The sequence below is a fragment of the Mytilus trossulus genome, chromosome 8 (genome assembly GCF_036588685.1).
Source record: "Mytilus trossulus isolate FHL-02 chromosome 8, PNRI_Mtr1.1.1.hap1, whole genome shotgun sequence".
Taxonomy (NCBI): domain Eukaryota; kingdom Metazoa; phylum Mollusca; class Bivalvia; order Mytilida; family Mytilidae; genus Mytilus; species Mytilus trossulus.
In genome coordinates this window covers 24,131,230-24,150,864 of record NC_086380.1, presented here as the reverse complement: position 1 = coordinate 24,150,864, position 19,635 = coordinate 24,131,230, and the positions used below count along the sequence as shown (strand labels likewise).

The 19,635-nt window shown below is 31.3% G+C and overlaps 2 protein-coding genes across 2 annotated transcripts in view; both read left to right on the top strand.

The window, feature by feature from the left end:
- The window catches only part of LOC134727487 (uncharacterized), a 55,464-nt gene that overhangs the window by 26,596 nt on the left and 9,233 nt on the right, over positions 1-19,635 (top strand). Inside the window, exons 6-11 of the mRNA XM_063591868.1 lie at positions 3,897-4,076; positions 8,520-8,629; positions 11,544-11,700; positions 13,359-13,542; positions 14,912-15,015; positions 16,705-16,853. Coding sequence (XP_063447938.1) covers positions 3,897-4,076; positions 8,520-8,629; positions 11,544-11,700; positions 13,359-13,542; positions 14,912-15,015; positions 16,705-16,853 — 884 coding nt within the window. The remainder of the gene's footprint in view (positions 1-3,896; positions 4,077-8,519; positions 8,630-11,543; positions 11,701-13,358; positions 13,543-14,911; positions 15,016-16,704; positions 16,854-19,635) is intronic.
- Positions 18,633-19,635, top strand: part of LOC134727486 (uncharacterized) — a 67,637-nt gene continuing 66,634 nt past the window's right edge. The window contains exon 1 of the mRNA XM_063591867.1: positions 18,633-18,687. The gene's annotated coding sequence lies outside the window, so the exon portion shown is untranslated. The remainder of the gene's footprint in view (positions 18,688-19,635) is intronic.

Sequence of the window (19,635 nt, the reverse complement as noted above, 5' to 3'; positions counted from 1 at the left end):
TCCCATTTTATCCAAGGAGTTTATCAATAGAGGACAGGTTGATTTGATGCATTTTGAATTTAACAAAAAAACAATCATTTTCTTTTGTACGTCAAAATGTGCTCAAATAGAGGTGAAAATGTTTTAAATAAATGGTTTTATGTTTTTTTTAAATGTTTTAAATGTTTAGTGCGCCCAATAATCTGCAGTTTAAATGATCCGTTCATCCTAGTTCGACTCTTCCAAAATTCAAGAGTCTATCCTGAATTGAGGTAAATTGCTTGGCTTTCCAAATACTAGTACCGTTTCGATTTCTAAAATTACAAAAAGGACATTAATTGTCGAATCCGGGTTTTGTGCAATGTTTATGTTTTGTCGTATACCATCTTTTCCGCAAGTTTATTGTTTTCATTTGGTATTAAAGTAATCATATTATCCATTTTATTACACCTTGTGATCGGCCGTTTATCTTGAAATCGCCAATGACAGTCAGCAGGGTTTAAGAAAATCAGTTGTTCCATTTGCTAGACAAATACATTTTGTTAAAATATACTTTTTCACTTTTTGGGTCTTTTAGAAAATGTTGTTTGTGCTGTATTCAGACGCCTCCAAATTATATTTCCCTACATTCAAAATCGATTGTAAATTAGAAGATCTTACTAAAATACGGATGGACCATTTAATGTTCAATGCATACTTTAGTTAGGTTGACAGCAACATTTACACATTGAATTGGATTTCCATATTTAATAGGACAACCTCTGTACTCCTACTTGAAGTTTAAAGCACAACTTGTGTTCGTCTGCCATTATTGTAGTACATAATCAATGGTTGATCATTTTTAAATGACAGAATCCATGTTGACCAATTGTCTATATATCTGGAAAAATTTAGAAAATATAATAATGGCAAGTTTTAGAATTCAATTCATATCATTTAAATTTGAATGTTCCTATTTCAAATAAATCTTATTGAAAGGTTTGTATTTTACAAGGAGGTCTTTTGTTATAATGCAATGAAAACATGTGCAAATGATGTGAGACAACCCATGTTAAATAGTGCTTGCTTATTTATAATAACATTATTGTATACGTTCTAGTATTTTGCGTTTGTTTGGACTTTTAGTTGTACTGGGTATGCACATTTGCTTCATTTGCGAGTTTAAACATTTCAACTTTACCTTCGGCTTCCATGTAACACACACACACCGTTGACTTATAACACAATTGTGATCCAAACAGTCATTTTAATCTGTACAGATCTTATCATGCTGATGCGACCGAACAAACATTTACTATAGATTCATTTATTTTTGTGAGAACAAATAGTTACGAATAGCGGAAAACTTGCCTTTTCATGGATATGCGAATCCGCTTTTTTGTAAATATCTGCATTCGCCCTGCAAAAAACACGAAAATTGATGTCTAACAACTAATAATGAATCCTCAGAATAAAGTCCTTTTCAGTTTTTTGGTCAATTTTCAGAATTATTCGCTGTAGAGAATTAAGCACTGTTCTGACTATTAGTATTATATAAAATAACGTATGTTCATAGAAATAAGGATAAGTGGTATCAGTTTCAATGAGACAACTCTCCCTCTAAACAACAATGTGAAAAGCAAACAATTATAGGTCTAGGTACGGTCTTCAACACAGAGCTTTGAGGCACACCGAAAAGCAAGTTATAAAACGCAATAGCAATGACTAGTGTATAACCATTTGAACGGGAAAACCAACGGTCTAATATATATGTTCCGGACCATATGAGTATTTGGACCATACGCGTATGGTCATGACCATATGCGTATACTCATATGGTCCGACCATACGCGTATGGTCGGACCATATGAGTATAATACTCGTTTGGTTATTAACGGGCCGGACCATATGAGTATTTGGACCATATAGGTATATATTTTTTTAAATTACATTATAAAAAAAATTATCTAAAAAAAATGATGGTAACATGACAATGTATATTTATATAATACAAATACTACGTAAAAATTAAATATTGATGACATAGTTAGTTTTCAGCGTAAATTATATTCTTACACGTAGGCTTGGATGACATTAATTTATTTCCATACGATATCATAGTTTTTTTTACATTTGCAAGTCTTGGTTGAGCACGATCCTTTTCATTTACACCTTTTGTTTGTGAGTGAAAAGCTAGCCTGTTTGTAGCTCTGCGTTGCGTACAGTAACACCGAGGTCTAGGGCCATTCCGATGTCTACGTTTTTTTTAAAAGAAGCTCTAGATCTAAAATATCGTAACATGACTAGTACTGCAATACATTATATTTAAAAACCACTTAAATAAACTACATCTTCCTATATCTATGTTACTCTCCAGTAACTTCTTAATTGTGTAATGTTGTTCAATTCATTAAGACATTTTAGGAATTTATTTTTTTAAGTCGAAATGTTGCCATTCCGTGACTCGTAATAACAAATCGGTGTTGACCATCGGTAATGACCATAAGTATAAATGTATTTATTATAGTTTGGACAAGTAAGTAAAATTAACTAGGTGAAACTTCTTATTTTTATTTAGCTTATCTTTTTATTATAATTTAATAATAAAATTACCTTTATGATAGCGTCTTTTTGATGAACGGTCATACCATATGAAGAGTTTAGAAGTATTAAAAGTAAACTGTAACAGAGTGTTAATTACCCCGACCATACGCGTACGGTCGGACCATACGCGTATGGTCGGACCATATGAGTATATACCCATATGGTCATGACCATACGCGTATGGTCCAAATACTCATATGGTCCGGAACATATATAATTATATAAAACGAGAAACAAGCCACACGCATGAACCACATCAACAACGATAGCTTCTGAACATCAGATGTCTGACTTAGGACAGGTGCAAACAATTACCGGGTTCAAACAATACAATAGTTCCCAACCTATGTTAAAAAAAACCAGTTAAAAAAAGCCACAATCGTTCATTACACTATTTGAATTTTCTATGGAGTTTGGATTTTCTGTTATTTAACTTTATACAGAGATTGCAAAACAACAGGGGTTCGTGTTTATTCTTTAGTTTTTTATGTTGTGTCGTGTGTACTATTGTTTTTCTGTTTTTCTTTTTCATTTTTAGCCTTGGCGTTGTCAGTTTGTTTTAGATTTATGAGTTTGACTGTCCCTTTGGTATCTTTCGTCCCTTTTTTTTTGAAGAACTATCCTTAAAAGTTACAACTACTTATACAATTAATACGTTCACTGAAGCTATAAAATTTGTTTACTATTGTTGTGAATAGTGAGTAAAATCAAAAGCGTGAAACTGCTTATTTTTATTTAGTTTTAAAATCTTATTATCATTATAATCTAAGAAAAATACCCTCGATATCGTCTTTTTAATGACGTGACAACTGAAAGGGTTATACCATATGAAAAATTAAGTATTCAATCTATTGAATAATATGGTTGTTGAAAAAAAAGTATTCAATCTGTATACTTGTTAATTACCACGACCATACGCGTACAGTCGTACCATATGAATATATACTAATACGGCCATGACCATACGCGTATGGTCCAAATACGCATATGGTCCGGAACATACACATTATATAATTGAACACATGTCCTACTAAAAATACATAGTTTCTGGGAATTATATTAATTTCACTTGGTTGTACACAACACAACACAACACAACTAAAGGCTTTTGACTGGTTATTTGACCATATATTTGTTATTGGTGTACTGTCATGCTCAAACGCAGTGTCAAATATTTAGTCACAATATACTTTTCCGGAAACCCTCATGTATATATTTCATAATATTGTTTATTTACCGAACCTAACGTAATACTATTTTAATATTACCATTCAAGTAAGTTTTAATTCGAAATTATTTTTCCATCCCAATTGCGTTTCGTCAATTGATTTCAGGTACTGTTAGAAAGCTTGTACACAAAAAGATTGACGTATTTAGATCGGACGCAAAAGTGAAATCGAAAGGTATTGAAGTTAGATATGCTTTAGGCAGAGAAGGAAAATGTGATTTGAAATTCACCAAAGAAGGAGCAGGTCCAGTGTTTTATGTGGATCACTTGCCTGTTGTATCAAGTGGTAATATTTTTATTTTCTATTATGTTGAAAAACTAGAACAAAAAACATCTTCAACACTCAGTTAAAGTTTCATTAATGTATCTCTTCGTCAATAAATAGTTATATTGATACGAAAGTCAGAAGTAAATATTATGATGTCATCATTGCCAGGTAAAACATGTATACAATTGCTTGAATTTTTTGGGTTGTTTTTTTTTTTTACAAAAAAAATTTGTTTTACCGCAGACAGAATGTCATAAACATGATAAATGTCAAAAAACGTGAACACAAACTTTAACAAATTTTAAATCCATGAAAATTGTAGCTCCTTTAAATAAACTTATTCTAAAAGGTAACCCTTTTAACACTGCAATACGATCATTGAATGATGTGTTTATTGGTATAAGTTTTGATTGTGTTATCAGTAAATTAAAAGCTAACTAAATATAACTAGTATGTTATATACATATACACATTCATAAATCTACAATCTGTCGATACCTATAACTTGGTATTGCACAAGGTCATGTTTTCTCTGGCTGTTTATGACATCTTTACACTAAATCTATTGGATTTTGGATGTGTACGGATTGATAGTTTAGTCTTAGCTGCATGATTTTTTTATTAGTTGTTAGTGGCTTTGAACTAGCTGTCAGATAACTGCGAGTACTCTCAGCTCTGTTTCTTGTGTCTTTTTGTGTCGGGATGTACAAGTACCCGGCCTCGTCTACTTGTATTTTTGTCCATCTGATGAGTTAAGCTTTTTTCAACTGATTTTTATCACTTTCCCTTGTTAGGGGAGGAACTGGGATCCCGCTAACATGTTTAAACCCGCCTTATTATTTATGTGTGTGCCTGTCCCAAGTCAGGATCCTGTAATTCAGTGGTTGTCGTGTGTTTATGTGTTACATATTTGTTTTTCGTTCATTGTTTTTATATAAATAAGGCCGTTATTTTCTCGTTCAAATTGTTAAACATTGTCTTATTTGGGGCCTTTTATAGCTGACTATTCGGTATGGGCTTTGTTCAAGGTTGAAGGCCGTATGGTGACCCATAGTTGTTAATGTCTGTGTCATTTTGGTCTCTTGTGGACAGTTGTCTCATTAACAATCATTCCACATTTTCTTTTTTATATTGACAACCCCTTTGGAAAACTTAGAATCCTATATGACATACCAGCTGACTTGTATTCCATATATACCAACACAATAATTTTAATATGTTCTGATCGTATAATACAACAAGTGGTGTCTGAATTGCTCAAATTGAAACCCTTACACACAGCAGTATCCCGTCGTCATACATGTTTACATTATATAGAAGACATGATTTAGTTTCCGATACAGACGACATCTGCACTATCGTATTGATATAAGCTTGCAACTTTTAGTATATATGCCGTAACAAACACACTATAAGTCGACGATATTGATTCAATGTGATGAGCCAAACTTTATCTCTCGCACATTTGTTCTTTTCCAACTGTTTTAGGTGTCAATGTCCGATGATATTGTCCACATCTGATCGATTTATAAATGTTTCACTGGAGCAGTTGTCCCAAAAAACAATTACATTTCTCCTTGTTCATCTTTTTAAGATACTGATTCCAGTTACTTTTTACAAATTTTCTTCTTTATGGTCTAATATTTCACATAGGTCTGTCCATGTCATGAATCAATTTTGGAATTCAGTAATTAAAAAAAAAGAAGATATTGTACAGTTTCCTTGTCTGATATATTCCTTCGAACGTCGAAATCTACAATGTATGTTCAATATTGAATATTTAAATAGAAAATAAAGGACATGGAGTATCCATCTATGACACAACATTAGTAAATGAATAGGATATAGGTTAATAACGCAATATTAACAGATAAATTCCATTATTTAAGAGTGCTCGAAAATGGATTAACTAATAGATTGGTTTGGGGTCAATATTTGGTATATGCCAACTATGAAATGAATAGTGTTAAGTCATATATGTGGTCATTTTTTAAAACGATCAATCCAATAACAATAAACGATACTGTGGTAAAATTAACACGATAGCAAAAGACAAACAATAACATGACACACCGAAGACGGATCAACTGCACTACCGGCTTGAATTACTTCGGAACTACGCACATAAGTCATTTTGTAAGTGTAAGAGTTAATTGACATGGTTGTTGTGGGGATAGGGAAAGGATGTCGGATTCAGTCAGTTAAAGAATTTGCATTAACTATAAAAGGAGGGATAACAAAAGCACTAAGTATATTATGTAAGAACTTCACAACAAAAATAAACACAACCAAAAGTTAATCATCAAAAGGGCGTCAGTCACCAGAAATGGGTGTATTATTTATTACTAAATCGAAGGCAAAATGGAAATCATCAGGTACTAACGTTTTCGAGGGACTTATTTGTTCATTGGAAGATACCAACGTATAAATACATATGATGGTTATACTGTTGTTCAAACAGTGTTGTACTGCATCTATATATACGGCTAAATTCCAAAGGAGAAAATCTTAGTTGAAAATCGATAAAATGATGCCAGAAACTGACAGTTTCCATAGACACAGAGTACATATGAGAGGTTTTGCGCTATAAAACCAGGTTTATTAATTTCACCATTTTCATCATTTGAAAATGCCTGTTCTAAGTCAGGAATATGACATTTTTTGTCCATTCGTTTTATGTGCTTTATCAATTGATTTTGTCATTTGATTAGGGCTTTCCCTAGAGTTCAGTATTTTTGTGATTTTACCTTTTACCAGAATCATGAGAAATATATTTAATCACTAGCGGGAGATATTATGGAAATAAGTGTGCAAATCGTGATACAGTCATGAAATTCGGTAGATAGGTTGACAAAATGATAATTAAACAAAATCAGGTGCTGCCCACAACAAATTTATTTTTTCAAGATGGCCACTGCTTATTCTGCAAATGGCGTCATATCCAATTGGATACATTTCATAAGAATTTTGAAAGCTGTTTTATAGGTATAATCCAATAAACAATAAAACAATACATACCACAATGAAGAAAAAGGTATTTTTTGGTTCCAAAATGGCGTTGAAAATGTGGAAAATGTTATTTTTTATTTCCAACAATATAGAAAGAGATTTTACTTACTTTGTTATATAAGTTCAAATGTCTAGTTTGGTTGCATATACAGGTTATAATCGTCGTGTTTAACGTAGTGGCTTGTAATTAATCATTGCCGCCCCAACAAATGTTTGGATCATTTCTTTCCTGTTTTTCGATCTTTCCTAACACCAGTCTGTTGAGTCATCAAACTTCACCTAGTCAAGAGCTCTATTTTTTGCGTTTACGCTTTCATAAGCCTACATTATCAATTCAAACAAAACCGGAGTTATCTGATGCACGTGTCTAGTTTTATCTACATTTGAACATATATGAAGGTGTTGCAATATCGGCTTTAGTAAGAGCAAATGTCCATCTACGTTACTAGCACGCAAAATATCATCCAGGATTTTTAAAAAAGCCATTTCAATGTACGAATTACTTAACATGACGGTAAACATATGTGATTTAGAAATTTAACGACCCTTTTCACAATATCTATCGAATAATTGATCATTGCAACTGGATTGGCGTGTTTTCAACAGTGGCATCATGCGCTAACTTGAACAGAAGAGCCTTGATTTTAAGAGGATTGAAATGACGACCAAGATATGTTTACGAAATCCAAATCCTCTTCTTCTAGATGAACTCGATTGACACCAATGTGTGTTGGTAGTGCTTGCAAATCGGTCTTAATTCTATAAATAGTTTGCGCAATTATTAAACACATGTGTTTTTTAACCTTAACGAATGGTTTCAAACCAATTCATATTATCAATTAAATATTATTTAAAAATTTAAAAACACTTTATATATAGTAAATAGTTCAAAAGTTTGTTTATGAATTTTGAAACATAATCGTAATATACATGTACGTGACATGAAGGTAGCCTTTTTCGAACTTAAAATTTTAGAAAAAGGCTGTAAACATTTTGAATTGTTTTTATATTATTTTCGATGACCAACAGTTTTTTTTCTAAAAAAAGATATATAATGATGCTTCCTGCTTATTTTCATGCTTCTATCATCATTTGCACAATTATCTATATTGTGCTTGCTAATATCTTGAAAAAAAATTTGTGATTACAGAGATTGCTGCATTGGTATGACAAGTATGTATGGACGTTGATCGATAACGTCAGGAACGATAACTCGTGTCGTAACATCATTCGGTTTCATGACACCTTATTTGACAACAGGAATAACGATTATACAAACAAAAGTGTACTGATACACCCACAAGTGCATTTACGTATGCAAGCCTATATAAGGAAAAAGATATTTGAAATATGTTGTATGATAAATATTTATATTTAACTATTTCTGTTCATAAAAATGGAAGAGGGTCGTGTTTTCCATTGACATAATTATATATGCAAAATTTCATTTAGAGTCTGCATCTCCTGGATTACGAGTAGTTAGAGGCCCAGCATGGAATGAAAACTACAAAGACGACGATGGAGGATTAGGATATCTTGGAACAATGATAAAAGTGCACAGGGTAAAACACTTTTAAAATGTTATTTTTTTTAAACTTCTTACCTTATTATCCTTATATGGCACATTAAACGAGGATGCAGTGACATATTGTTATTCTACGTTTCTTTTTTTCCTTTTTTTTATTCTTTTTCCACACATTGCTAGTTTTAGGAATTTAATTGACCAGTTCTGATGGAACTCTGCTATGATTTTGATAACCATTTGTAGTTGTGCTCCTAACTTTGGAATTTGAAAGATAGGTTTCCATGGAAACTGAAAAAATGTAAAAACAATTCTATATTATATTTATTCTTTATTCTAAGACCCAATTTAATGAAACTTTATGGAAATGTTACTTGGTATGCCTAGATGTGCAGATAGTTTTTAGAAGTTCCAAAATTGCTGCCACTGTTATGGAAACAAGGCGAAAGTTTAACATTGATCATATGAGAAAATACATAAATAGTTGTTCGATAAAATACAATGAAGATATATGGATATGTAACATGACATGTGCCAATGTTACAACTGTCTTTAAAATATGTAAATAAACATCTTTTCTATGGATACAGCAATAAAGTAAAAAACTTCAAAATGCTCAAAATGTTCAAACATTTACAGAAATGTTAAATGGCGTGTCCAGAGTAAGTATTTGTTTTTGAAATAATTGTTAAGAAAAATCATGGCAACAGCAAAAATGTCAAAATATTCAAATTCTCCAAACTTAATGTTACTTTAAGTGTATATGCGTTGTTTTCCTTTCCTTTATTTAAATGGCGGTTTCTACCATGGCACTAGCTATAGTTTTATATATAGGGGACGAGTGTGCCATCCGTTATTGCTAGCAATTACAAATCTAGGTTATTTCTTTTTTGCTTGTCTAGCTCATATCTTGAAATTGAATGAAGCATTACTTCATGGAATTATAACATTACTTAGTATGTTAACCAGTCAAGATGGCTGTCGTTGCCATGGCAACTGCTAAAATAAAAAGAAATGCAATGTTCTTAATCTTTCGATATAAGACATACTTGAATGAACTTTAAGGAAATGTTACATGACACGCATATATGTGCAGACAGTATTTTCAAATTTCAAATTGGCCGCCACTGTTTTGGAAACAGGGTGAAAGGCTAACATTAACCCTATGGGAAAGTACATTAAAGCTGCATTTTTTTAAGGAAATATAGCATACATCTCAATAAAATTAAAAAGATATGTAAAATGAGATGTACAAATGTGGCATCTGTTCTTGGAATGTTGTAAATTGTCGACGTAACCATAGAAAAAAAATCGAAATGTTCATGCTGTCAAATTATAACAATCACTGCATAATTCGTTCAGCTTTTTCTCAACAGTTAACTGACATGCCAGCTCCAGACTTCAATTAAACTGATTGACAGATAATGTCCTCATCATATAAATATCAGACACAATCCTTCCCGTTCGGGGTTTAGTTTCATACCGTCATAACATATATGAGAAGAACTTAACCCGTGTCATGCCAACAACTGTTTTTTTTTAAATAAATGTGTTTTGTTCCGATGGAAAGACCCTATAAGTAAATCAATATTAATGCCAGTATATGCAATCTTTAATTAACTGACAACAGTACTGTAACTATATCCCTTCTTAATAAGTATTTTTAGAGGTTTTGTTATTTTCCTAGGTGAATACTGACACTTTTGTGCTTTATAAAGAATATTACCACACAAAAATTGAAAGTGAAATACCTGAACGTACAAGAAGTCTGCATGTTGATCTATATTTACGAATGATGTCCCTGTACCGATTTTAAAATTTAGTAAATGTTTAGTTTGTGACATCAAAAACCCTGGTGTAATATTTTTTCAGTAATACATAAATTTCTCTCTTTAAAATCTAAAACATTGTTACTTACACGAGCTAATCGTACAAGTTCAGAACTATAAACACCGTAAGATGGTAACAAGGGAACGTCACCATCTAAAAATGAAAAATTAACGATAGAAAATGAAAAATCATCTCTTTTATCATAAATTTTAGTATTAAGCTTTCCGTTAATGATATAGATATCAAGATCGAGGAAAGGGCAGTGGTCATTGTAAGTAATAGCTTTATCTAAAGTAAGTTCACTTGATAAACTTATTTAGTATACCTACTGAAGCTTTCATTATTGAGAGTCAAAATATCATCCAAATATCTAAAAAGTATCATTCAATTTGTGTATCAGATGTTGTTTCAATTGGTCTTTGCTGATTTTTGTCATAAATTATAACTCATAACAATACAAAAACCAGGTCCGTAGTAAGTGGTTCATAGCTAGTCACTATTGGAATTGCGATAACCTGACGATATACGAAACCAAAATAGCTAACAAAAATCTTATCAGGTGAAAAATCAAGGACAAATATAGTATCAAAGCATGTCCAATTGACATATTTTTTTGGTTTATTGCTACTAAAAAATTACCTAAAAGAGTCTGAACATATATATTCACATTCTGAATTTTTTAATGCCCTACCACAGTTTAAACCTACCACAGTTTACATTTGTAAGAGAATCATAACAGAACTGGCACAAACTCTAGCCCAATCAAAGTTACATGGAACAATAAGATAATATAAAAATTTCTAAAATGATATCACAATCGTTTTACAATGTTTTAATGGTGCGTAAACGAGATTCGCTGTTGCAATTTGTGTTTGGAGACAAATTAAATCTACAGTTTCATTGTATTATGAAGATTAATCACTGATTAAATTTAAATTTAAGTAGCTGTTCCTGCACAGATAAAGATATACGAAATCAAAAAAGTTATGATAACAAATATACATGTATGAATATGACATAGTTGTAAACTTTACGTTGGATTAATTCAAGTATAACAAAATAGATTTTTAAAAATATTACAAATTATAAAGGGAATATACAATCATATGTATGCATCGTTGTAGAAATCCACTAAAAATGCCACAACTGATGATCAATCAGCAGAAAATCAAAAAAAATCTAGTGAACCAAAAATTGTAGAAGTTCAATGGGATAATGGAAATATACGTTCTTATAACTTGCAGAACGAAATTCTACGAATGTTTGACAATGGACCAATAGGTAATTTAATGCAATTAACCACTGTCGTCCAAAAAACAATCCTCACTCTCTCCGAGATATTTTTTTTCAAATTATTTTGTATCGGCAGTACTTATTAAACACACAATTATCAAACTCTGGAGGAAGCAACTGTTTTGTAACTTAACATTTGTTAATAACTAGTCCAGTTTGATGAATTGTTATCTCTCTTAAAACGGTTAGAAGAATTTTTCATAGAATTGTTCAAAAATCGTTTTGGAAAAGTTCTTCACAGTCAGTATAATAGGAACATACATTATTTCTTGTATATATTTATCACTAGTACACCATTTTTTTTTATATGAACAGCTCTAAAACTGAATAACTAATAATCAAGTTATTTGCAGTTTGTCATTAAAATATTAGACTCATCTTCTACGGTAAGATCATCCCTGTTTATACAATTGGTTTGTAGTCACTTTAGATACGTTTAGTCTATAGTCAGACTGTTCGGTAGTTGTGCATTATTTGTACATATCAATATCATACTGATTAATTCGGGAAAAAAACTACTGAATACACCGGATTTGATTGCAAAAGGAGTACTGAATTTATCTTAACTAGTAAGTCTGAAAATTGGTAGAAAATCTAATATAAAAAAGAAGATGTGGTATGATTGCCAATGCGACAACTCCCAACAAGAGACCAAATGACGCAGGAATTAACAATTATAGGTCACAGTACGGCCTTCCACAATGAGAAAATCCCATTCCGCATAGTCAGATATAAAAGGCTCCAAAATAACAATGTAAAACAACGACAACCACTGAGTTACAGGCTCCCGACTTGGGATAGGCACAAACATACAGAATTTGGCGGGGTTAAACATGTTTAACCTTCCCATAACCTGGTACAGTGGTGTAACTATATACAACATAAAAACGAGCTATAAAAATCAGTTAAAAATGCTTAACTCATCAGATGGATAACGACACAAATATCACAAATAAAAGTGGACGTGGCCGGGTACTTGTGCATCCCAACAACAAAAAGACACAAACTACAGATCTGAGAGAACTCACAGTAACTGATAGCTAGTTAAAAAAAACACCAACAACTAATAGAAAACATGCATCTAAGAGTGAATTATACATTAATAAAAAGATTGTAGATCTATGAACGTGTATATGTATATAACAATAATATTTAGTTTGTACTAGTATTTAATTTACTGATAACAAAATCAATATTAATACCAATAAAAACAATATTCAATGATAACAGGATCGTTTCTAAAATTTCGGGCACGGTAAACAATATTTCCGTAAATATAAGGATGTGGTATCCCGCTTGAAACAATTTTTCTACAGTTACAACCAAATTTCAAAACTAAATCCTTATACATGTTATATTTATAGCAGAATTTAGTATTTTTTTTAAACCTGCATAATTGTTCAGACATTTCATATGATCATACGATCAAACTTACCATTTAATATTAAAGTTCTCTTGCATTTTCCTGTTCTCCATTTCAAGTTTCCCGGTCGGAATCCTGGGTGTGTAAACTCATGAAATGTGTATATATTTTTTGCTCCAAATAATCCTCAAGTTCTTGATATGTTGGGCGGCATATTACTTACAATACTACTAGGAGTTACTATCTTGTTTCGTGTATTCTTATAGATATTACTTTTTTGCAGGAGTTGAACATGAAAGTTATTTCTGTGATATATGTAATTCACCAGGGGAATATAATGAATGCATAAAAGGTTTCAGATGGCGTTGTTTGGAATGCTCAGATTATGATTTATGTAATAAATGTTATATGGAAGATAAAGATGATATAACTCACAGGTTTCAAAGAGTTTCTGCACCAAACAACTGGTAATTGTCCATAAGTTAACATTAATACATGCAGTCAATTATTTGCTTTTTATAACTAAGTCTAATGTCTGGTCGAATATGGAATGCTGTAAATCGTTTGCATAATTGAAAAGTCTAAACATATTAACATGATAATTCATATTCAAGCACGTTAACTTATCAATACACTTCCACTTAAGTTTTCGATTTAAGCTTTAAAGGGTACATAATGCTCAAATAACTCTGTACGTCATTGGTACCCATTATATACCCATTTCACTGTTTTGGTAACGGTTTATCTCCGACGCACCCCGATTGCAAATTTGCACATGCTGGTTAACATTATCGGATTATAGTATAGTTCCATAACAAAAATGTGAAAGAAAAAAAACAAAGAAAGCGTAGCATAACAATATGTCATCCCAACTCTGTTTAGGGTATCATTACAAATCATTTACTAATTTTTGTGATAGATTTCTAAAAAAAAATCAATAATGATCGGTGTTTACGGTACCTTTGATAACTATTTACGGGTTCATCTTTGAAAAAAATTGTTAAAATTAAGTAATCTAGTAGCTCAAACATTGACATCACTTGCTTAGGAAAAATAGCATGGCTCCTTTTACGTACTATCCAACATAAGATCAATTGTGAGCGCTTTAGTCAATTGAATACATTCTCTTTCCTTGTCGACTCCAAGCGAATTATAGCTCTGGTTATATTTTTGCTATTTCGTTGAAGACAGATTTTGTTCGCATGTATGCATCCGTTAATTTTGATTAATTGTTTTATATTCATATTCTTTATCGATTCGTACATATTAGATACATGTCAGGTTGTTCAAGATTTATAAATGTTTCAAATATGTGTTACAGAGATTATGTGTACATTATTTAACCAAATTTAAAATAAAAAGGATAGCAACGGACGGCCACTATGAACAGGCAATATAGTTGTGTCATTGGCAGTCATACCACATCCTCTTTTTATATAAGAACATTAATGACTGAAGGATTCAATTTTTATCCTTTTGAAGCCGATCGCTCGAGGATAATTATGAAGCACATCGGATATAATAGTATACAAAATTTCAATAGTGGACGATATAATTATTCATAGCGTTATCCATCTTTTACGAAAATATTACAAACTCTACCGTTTAAACAAATAAATATAAAACACTTAGACAGTGTTACATGGTTATAAAGATTCACAAGAAAAAAAACAAATACATCATTACGTTTCAAATTCGTATGAACTTACAAATAAACCTCGAGCTTTTTCATACCTTTTAACAAAAATGCATGAATTCCTGTATATTTAATGAAGCATAAATGTACATGTAATATATATACTATAGGTTGCGATAATTTTTTTAATTATTTTGTAGGGAACAACATAATTCAATATTTTGTCGAGAAAATTCGAAAAAAATACAGTCATATGGAATTTTTGAGGGTGCAGAGGTGGTTGAATTGGTTGCTCAGGATAATGGTAAAGCACATCTCGTAATTAATGAATAAAAATTTTGTTTTTATTCTAAAGTGATTTGTTTTCCTTCTGCTTCCTCACTTCATGCAAAACCAAACATGTTGAATATGTTGGTGTGTTTAATGCAAGTGTTTATTGACACTATCTAATTGAACCGAAACACTTAAATGACTACACAAACATGTGAAACTTTTCATAAGCTTCACAGTGTAATCGGGCAACAGTTTCAGTTGCAGTAACCTCAGATTCTGTGTAAATAAAGATTACATGTAGAAGAACAATTTTTCACGGTAATAATGTCATTTTTACTTTTAAAAAATACAAAAAAAACTGTAGTTAGATTTTCATTATGGCAATTACATGTAGGAGTAATTTCAGATAATATTCAATAGCGTACTAGTATTAAGTTCAAATGTCCTCGAACAGGTCACCTGATTTTCATAGTTTCTATTGACTTTTCATTCCTATATTTTTTAGGTTGATGTGTTTAGGAAAGTATTTAATAATAATCCTTTATATTTCTTGCAAGTAAAACAGAGGTCATTGATCTTAACTGTTAATCGAAAAACGTAGTTTCACTAACTTATGTACGAGCCCCTTAATATCTTGTGTATCTAATATTAAAAGTTCAATAGAATAGATGAATATACATTTTTAACATGGTCATCGAACTTATGATTTTTTTATAAACAGAACAAGGCCAATTCATTTATTTTCTCTTTCAGTTTAGAATTGGAAGTACTATTGTAGAGAATTGACAAGTCAAATGTGTTAATACTATACAATTAAGAATGAGTTATTGATTGTATTAGTTATATCAGATCTTTGATTTTTAATAGTTTACACGCCGCGCCTAAAAATGTATTTTTAAAATACCTTAACGCTTAGCTTTGATTGTTAAGGAAATTAAAATTCATAACTTAGAAAGAGGTAATGAGGTTCCGTGGAGCACTTGGAACACCAATCAATATAACGTTGTTTGTACCGACACGTGTGCTATTTAGGTATCCAAAAAGGGAAAGAATTACAGACAAAAATAAATACAATACGTAAGTCCGTAAATAGAGGTGAAACGTGATGAGAGTAAGAATAATCTAGTCTGCCACTGCAAAAGACAGTATATTGAATTTGTGCAGATATTTCACATTACACAGGACGAGCTACGAACCACACAAGATGTTAACGCAAAGGTTTAGAGTTTGGAGATGGTATGAATCAAGGCAAAAGTAGTATACCGCTGTTCGAAATTCATTAATCTATAGCGAAAAATAAACAACAAATCCGAGCTACAAACCAAAACCGAGTGAATCGCATCAAATACAAGAGAACCACGACACAACAGAAACATATATGATACTTTCTTCACACTGTCCATCGTATAACCTGACACTCTTGGCAGAATTCAAACACAAAACAAGGTCATCGCGCAATTAGCCTCCTATGATGTGTTCGATGTATATGTTATTATATAACGTCATTGCCCGCAGTTAACAACATTACTGAAAATAGCATGGCACTCACATATTTAAAATGATCTTTGAAATAATGCTCTTACACTTAAAGTAAATGTCAGCTGTTAAATGGAATCAATCTGAACAAGCAGTCTGAAAAAAATAATTGGAAACGATTAAAACCATCAACCGTCATATAAAATGGAAAAAAAAAACCTTTAAATCTCCTATATAATTTCAGACAAAACTAATTCAGATAAACAAACTGGAACAGTAAAAGAAATTTGCAATTGCAAAATAGACAATGGAAGAAGCGACGTCGAAGTACACTGGTCCGATAGAAAAGAGAGCCAAACTGAATGTATTAGCAAACATGATTTTCTCGACTTGGTGTGCTGCAAAGAAAATTTTTGTGAATACATCTATTCTGATCATCTTCCGACCCTGGGAAAAGGTGACATATAACTTACATGAACATATTACACGATTTATTTCACTTGACTGGGCGGAGTTTATCCGGTTCGCTCATAATAAAAACAGTCCATCTATAGATAGGTGTTTTAGTATGAACTCATCAATGATGTGTCCATTGTCAATTCATTCTTTTGTAAATTCCTTTGATGACACTGACAGGTGATTAGAATTCAATAATATTATAACGGCAATCATCCTAATCACATACATCTTCAAATAGACTGTCCTTGTGCAAATTAAAACGTGAGCTCCGCCCGATCAGTTGAAATAACATTGGTAATACACCATGTACAAAGTGAATATCTTACCCATTTAAAGTTAACGTAAATACCCTTTTTTTAATTTAACAGCACGAACACTAAAGGTATTTACCAAAACTTTGTCGTTGAAAATTAAATATACCATTATTTTTGTACTGACATCAAGTTCATTAAGTAGAATCTACAAAAGACTGATATTATTTGTCAGTATGCACTTCATTAAGTAGAATCTACAAAAGACTGATATTATACGTCAGTATGCACACATAAATCACCAATGATCCAAAGCTTTGTTTACGTTTAGCAGTATTTGTTCAGACAATGCAAATCAGAATATTACATGAACTAACATATGTTATATAAAAAAGACAGCAGAAAAAGAGTAAAAACCGTTTACTTTAAATACAACCTTGCAAAATAAGATATTGTTTGCATTTTCATTTCAGCAAAATTTCTTTTCGTTTTTGGAAAAAAATGATAGTATGTGTATCCATTGAAATAACAGAAAAAAAGATACAACAGTTCATAGTTGATAGATGTTATACGTAATTCATTGTCGTCACATATGATAATACACGTCTCATGATGAGTGAGAATTGGATAGCGTTTGCTATCAACTTGAGTTTTGTCATATATAACAATAAACGAGCCTTCGTGAAGTTTATTTTATCAATTTGAATAAAATAACGAGAGTTATTACCAACCGATATTTAATTCCCGATAATTATTAAACCTATTTCTCTTATGTATAACACTCTTAGTGTGATAAATAAAAAATAAAGGGAATCTTTGATCTAGTCTTATGCACATAATAATATGACGCCATACATCCTTTTCCGGCTTACAATATCAGACATTTTCAGAATACAATGTCATTTGACAAAAAGTCGGAGAGTTTGACTATTACTCCGAGTAGTGTGACACGGGATAGATCATTTTATTCAAGAAATCAGGCCACAACCAAGACAAAACAAGACAAAAGTATATGTATTATTTGTTTTTACTTCTATACATTATATCGAAGCAATCTTTACCAATTTTTTTCGAATTGAAAAGTTTGAATTTCCTTTATGTAAAATCTTATTTTTGATATTTTTTTACTTTTCTTGTTGTCTCTTTGAGCCTTAAAACTCGATTTTTTTTTGTAACAAGCATATATAAGTGTTAAGTAATTATTTCTTATTCGTTTATTATAAAAAAAAAAATGCACAGCAGTTAGAAAATTAACCAAATAAAAAGTAAGTTTTCCTTATCGTTAATAACCACTTAATTGTTGGCGAAAATGATACCGTTACGGAGAAGAAAAAAACGTACTATAAAGTTTCCGTCCTTTCTTCTATATTTACAAAAATACATTGTAGACAAACATAAGAAGTTGTTACGGCATACTTAGATCCATATTTTTCATTTTTCCATGTTTGTTTTTTTTAGATTTTCGTGGATATTTTGAAGTTGATTTTTTGTTTGATGGCAGTAATACAAAGAAGAAGGTAAGTGTTAAAATATTAAAAACAATGTGAGTCAGGAAAACATTCAGTGAGTAATACATAAAAGTTCAACAGAGATTCTATAACCCTTGGTATAAGATTCTCATTTCTGTATCCGTTTTTGTTAGATCAGAATATTATCCAATAGACATGATAGATGTTTAACTTAGAAATTATTCTGTTCATTGGAAGATTTCCTCATGCATCTACTGCATGCATTGACGACATTATATATGAAGATTATTACAAAACTCGTGATATAACAGCAAAGATTTTTCACTCGTGCTCTATATTCATGAAATGGTTTGTATGTGCGTAACTCGTTGAATATTTGTCTACCTTTGAATTCTTTAATAAAACATTTAATGGATAGTTTAAGGTGGTAAGTCTAAAATAAAAATGAAAGAATTTGTTCATACTTTGCCAACACGTAGTATCGATTGATATAGGTTGAAAAATATAATAAAAATGATAGGTCACTGCGCATTTTCTCAAGCTACAGGACGTGACAAAATGGCACATTTTGTATGGATTATACAGGAAAAAACACCATTTTGTGATTAGAAACTAAACAAAATGATAGAATTGTTAAATACTTAAGGAAAAGATAGCTTTCAGACAATGCTTTCAGAATATCAAATGAAAAAATAGGGTCACCGTACGTTTTTTCTGGCTAAAATACAAAATAGGAAAATGAATTGTAGAATCCTTCAGAAAATGCAGTTTTAGAGTTACCTCTCCTTAAAATGATTTTTTTTTTTAAACAACCAAAAATAATCAATATTTGTAACTATATTAATATTTATAAGTTATATTCTTACAAATTGGTTCTTTTAAATGAAAATGCACATTAAATATCTGCATTCCTGCGTCAAATTTTGCTAGCTTGAAAGAAAATCTGGACCTTTGGTTCTTTGTTTTTTACAATCCAAGATGGAGGATTATTTTTGG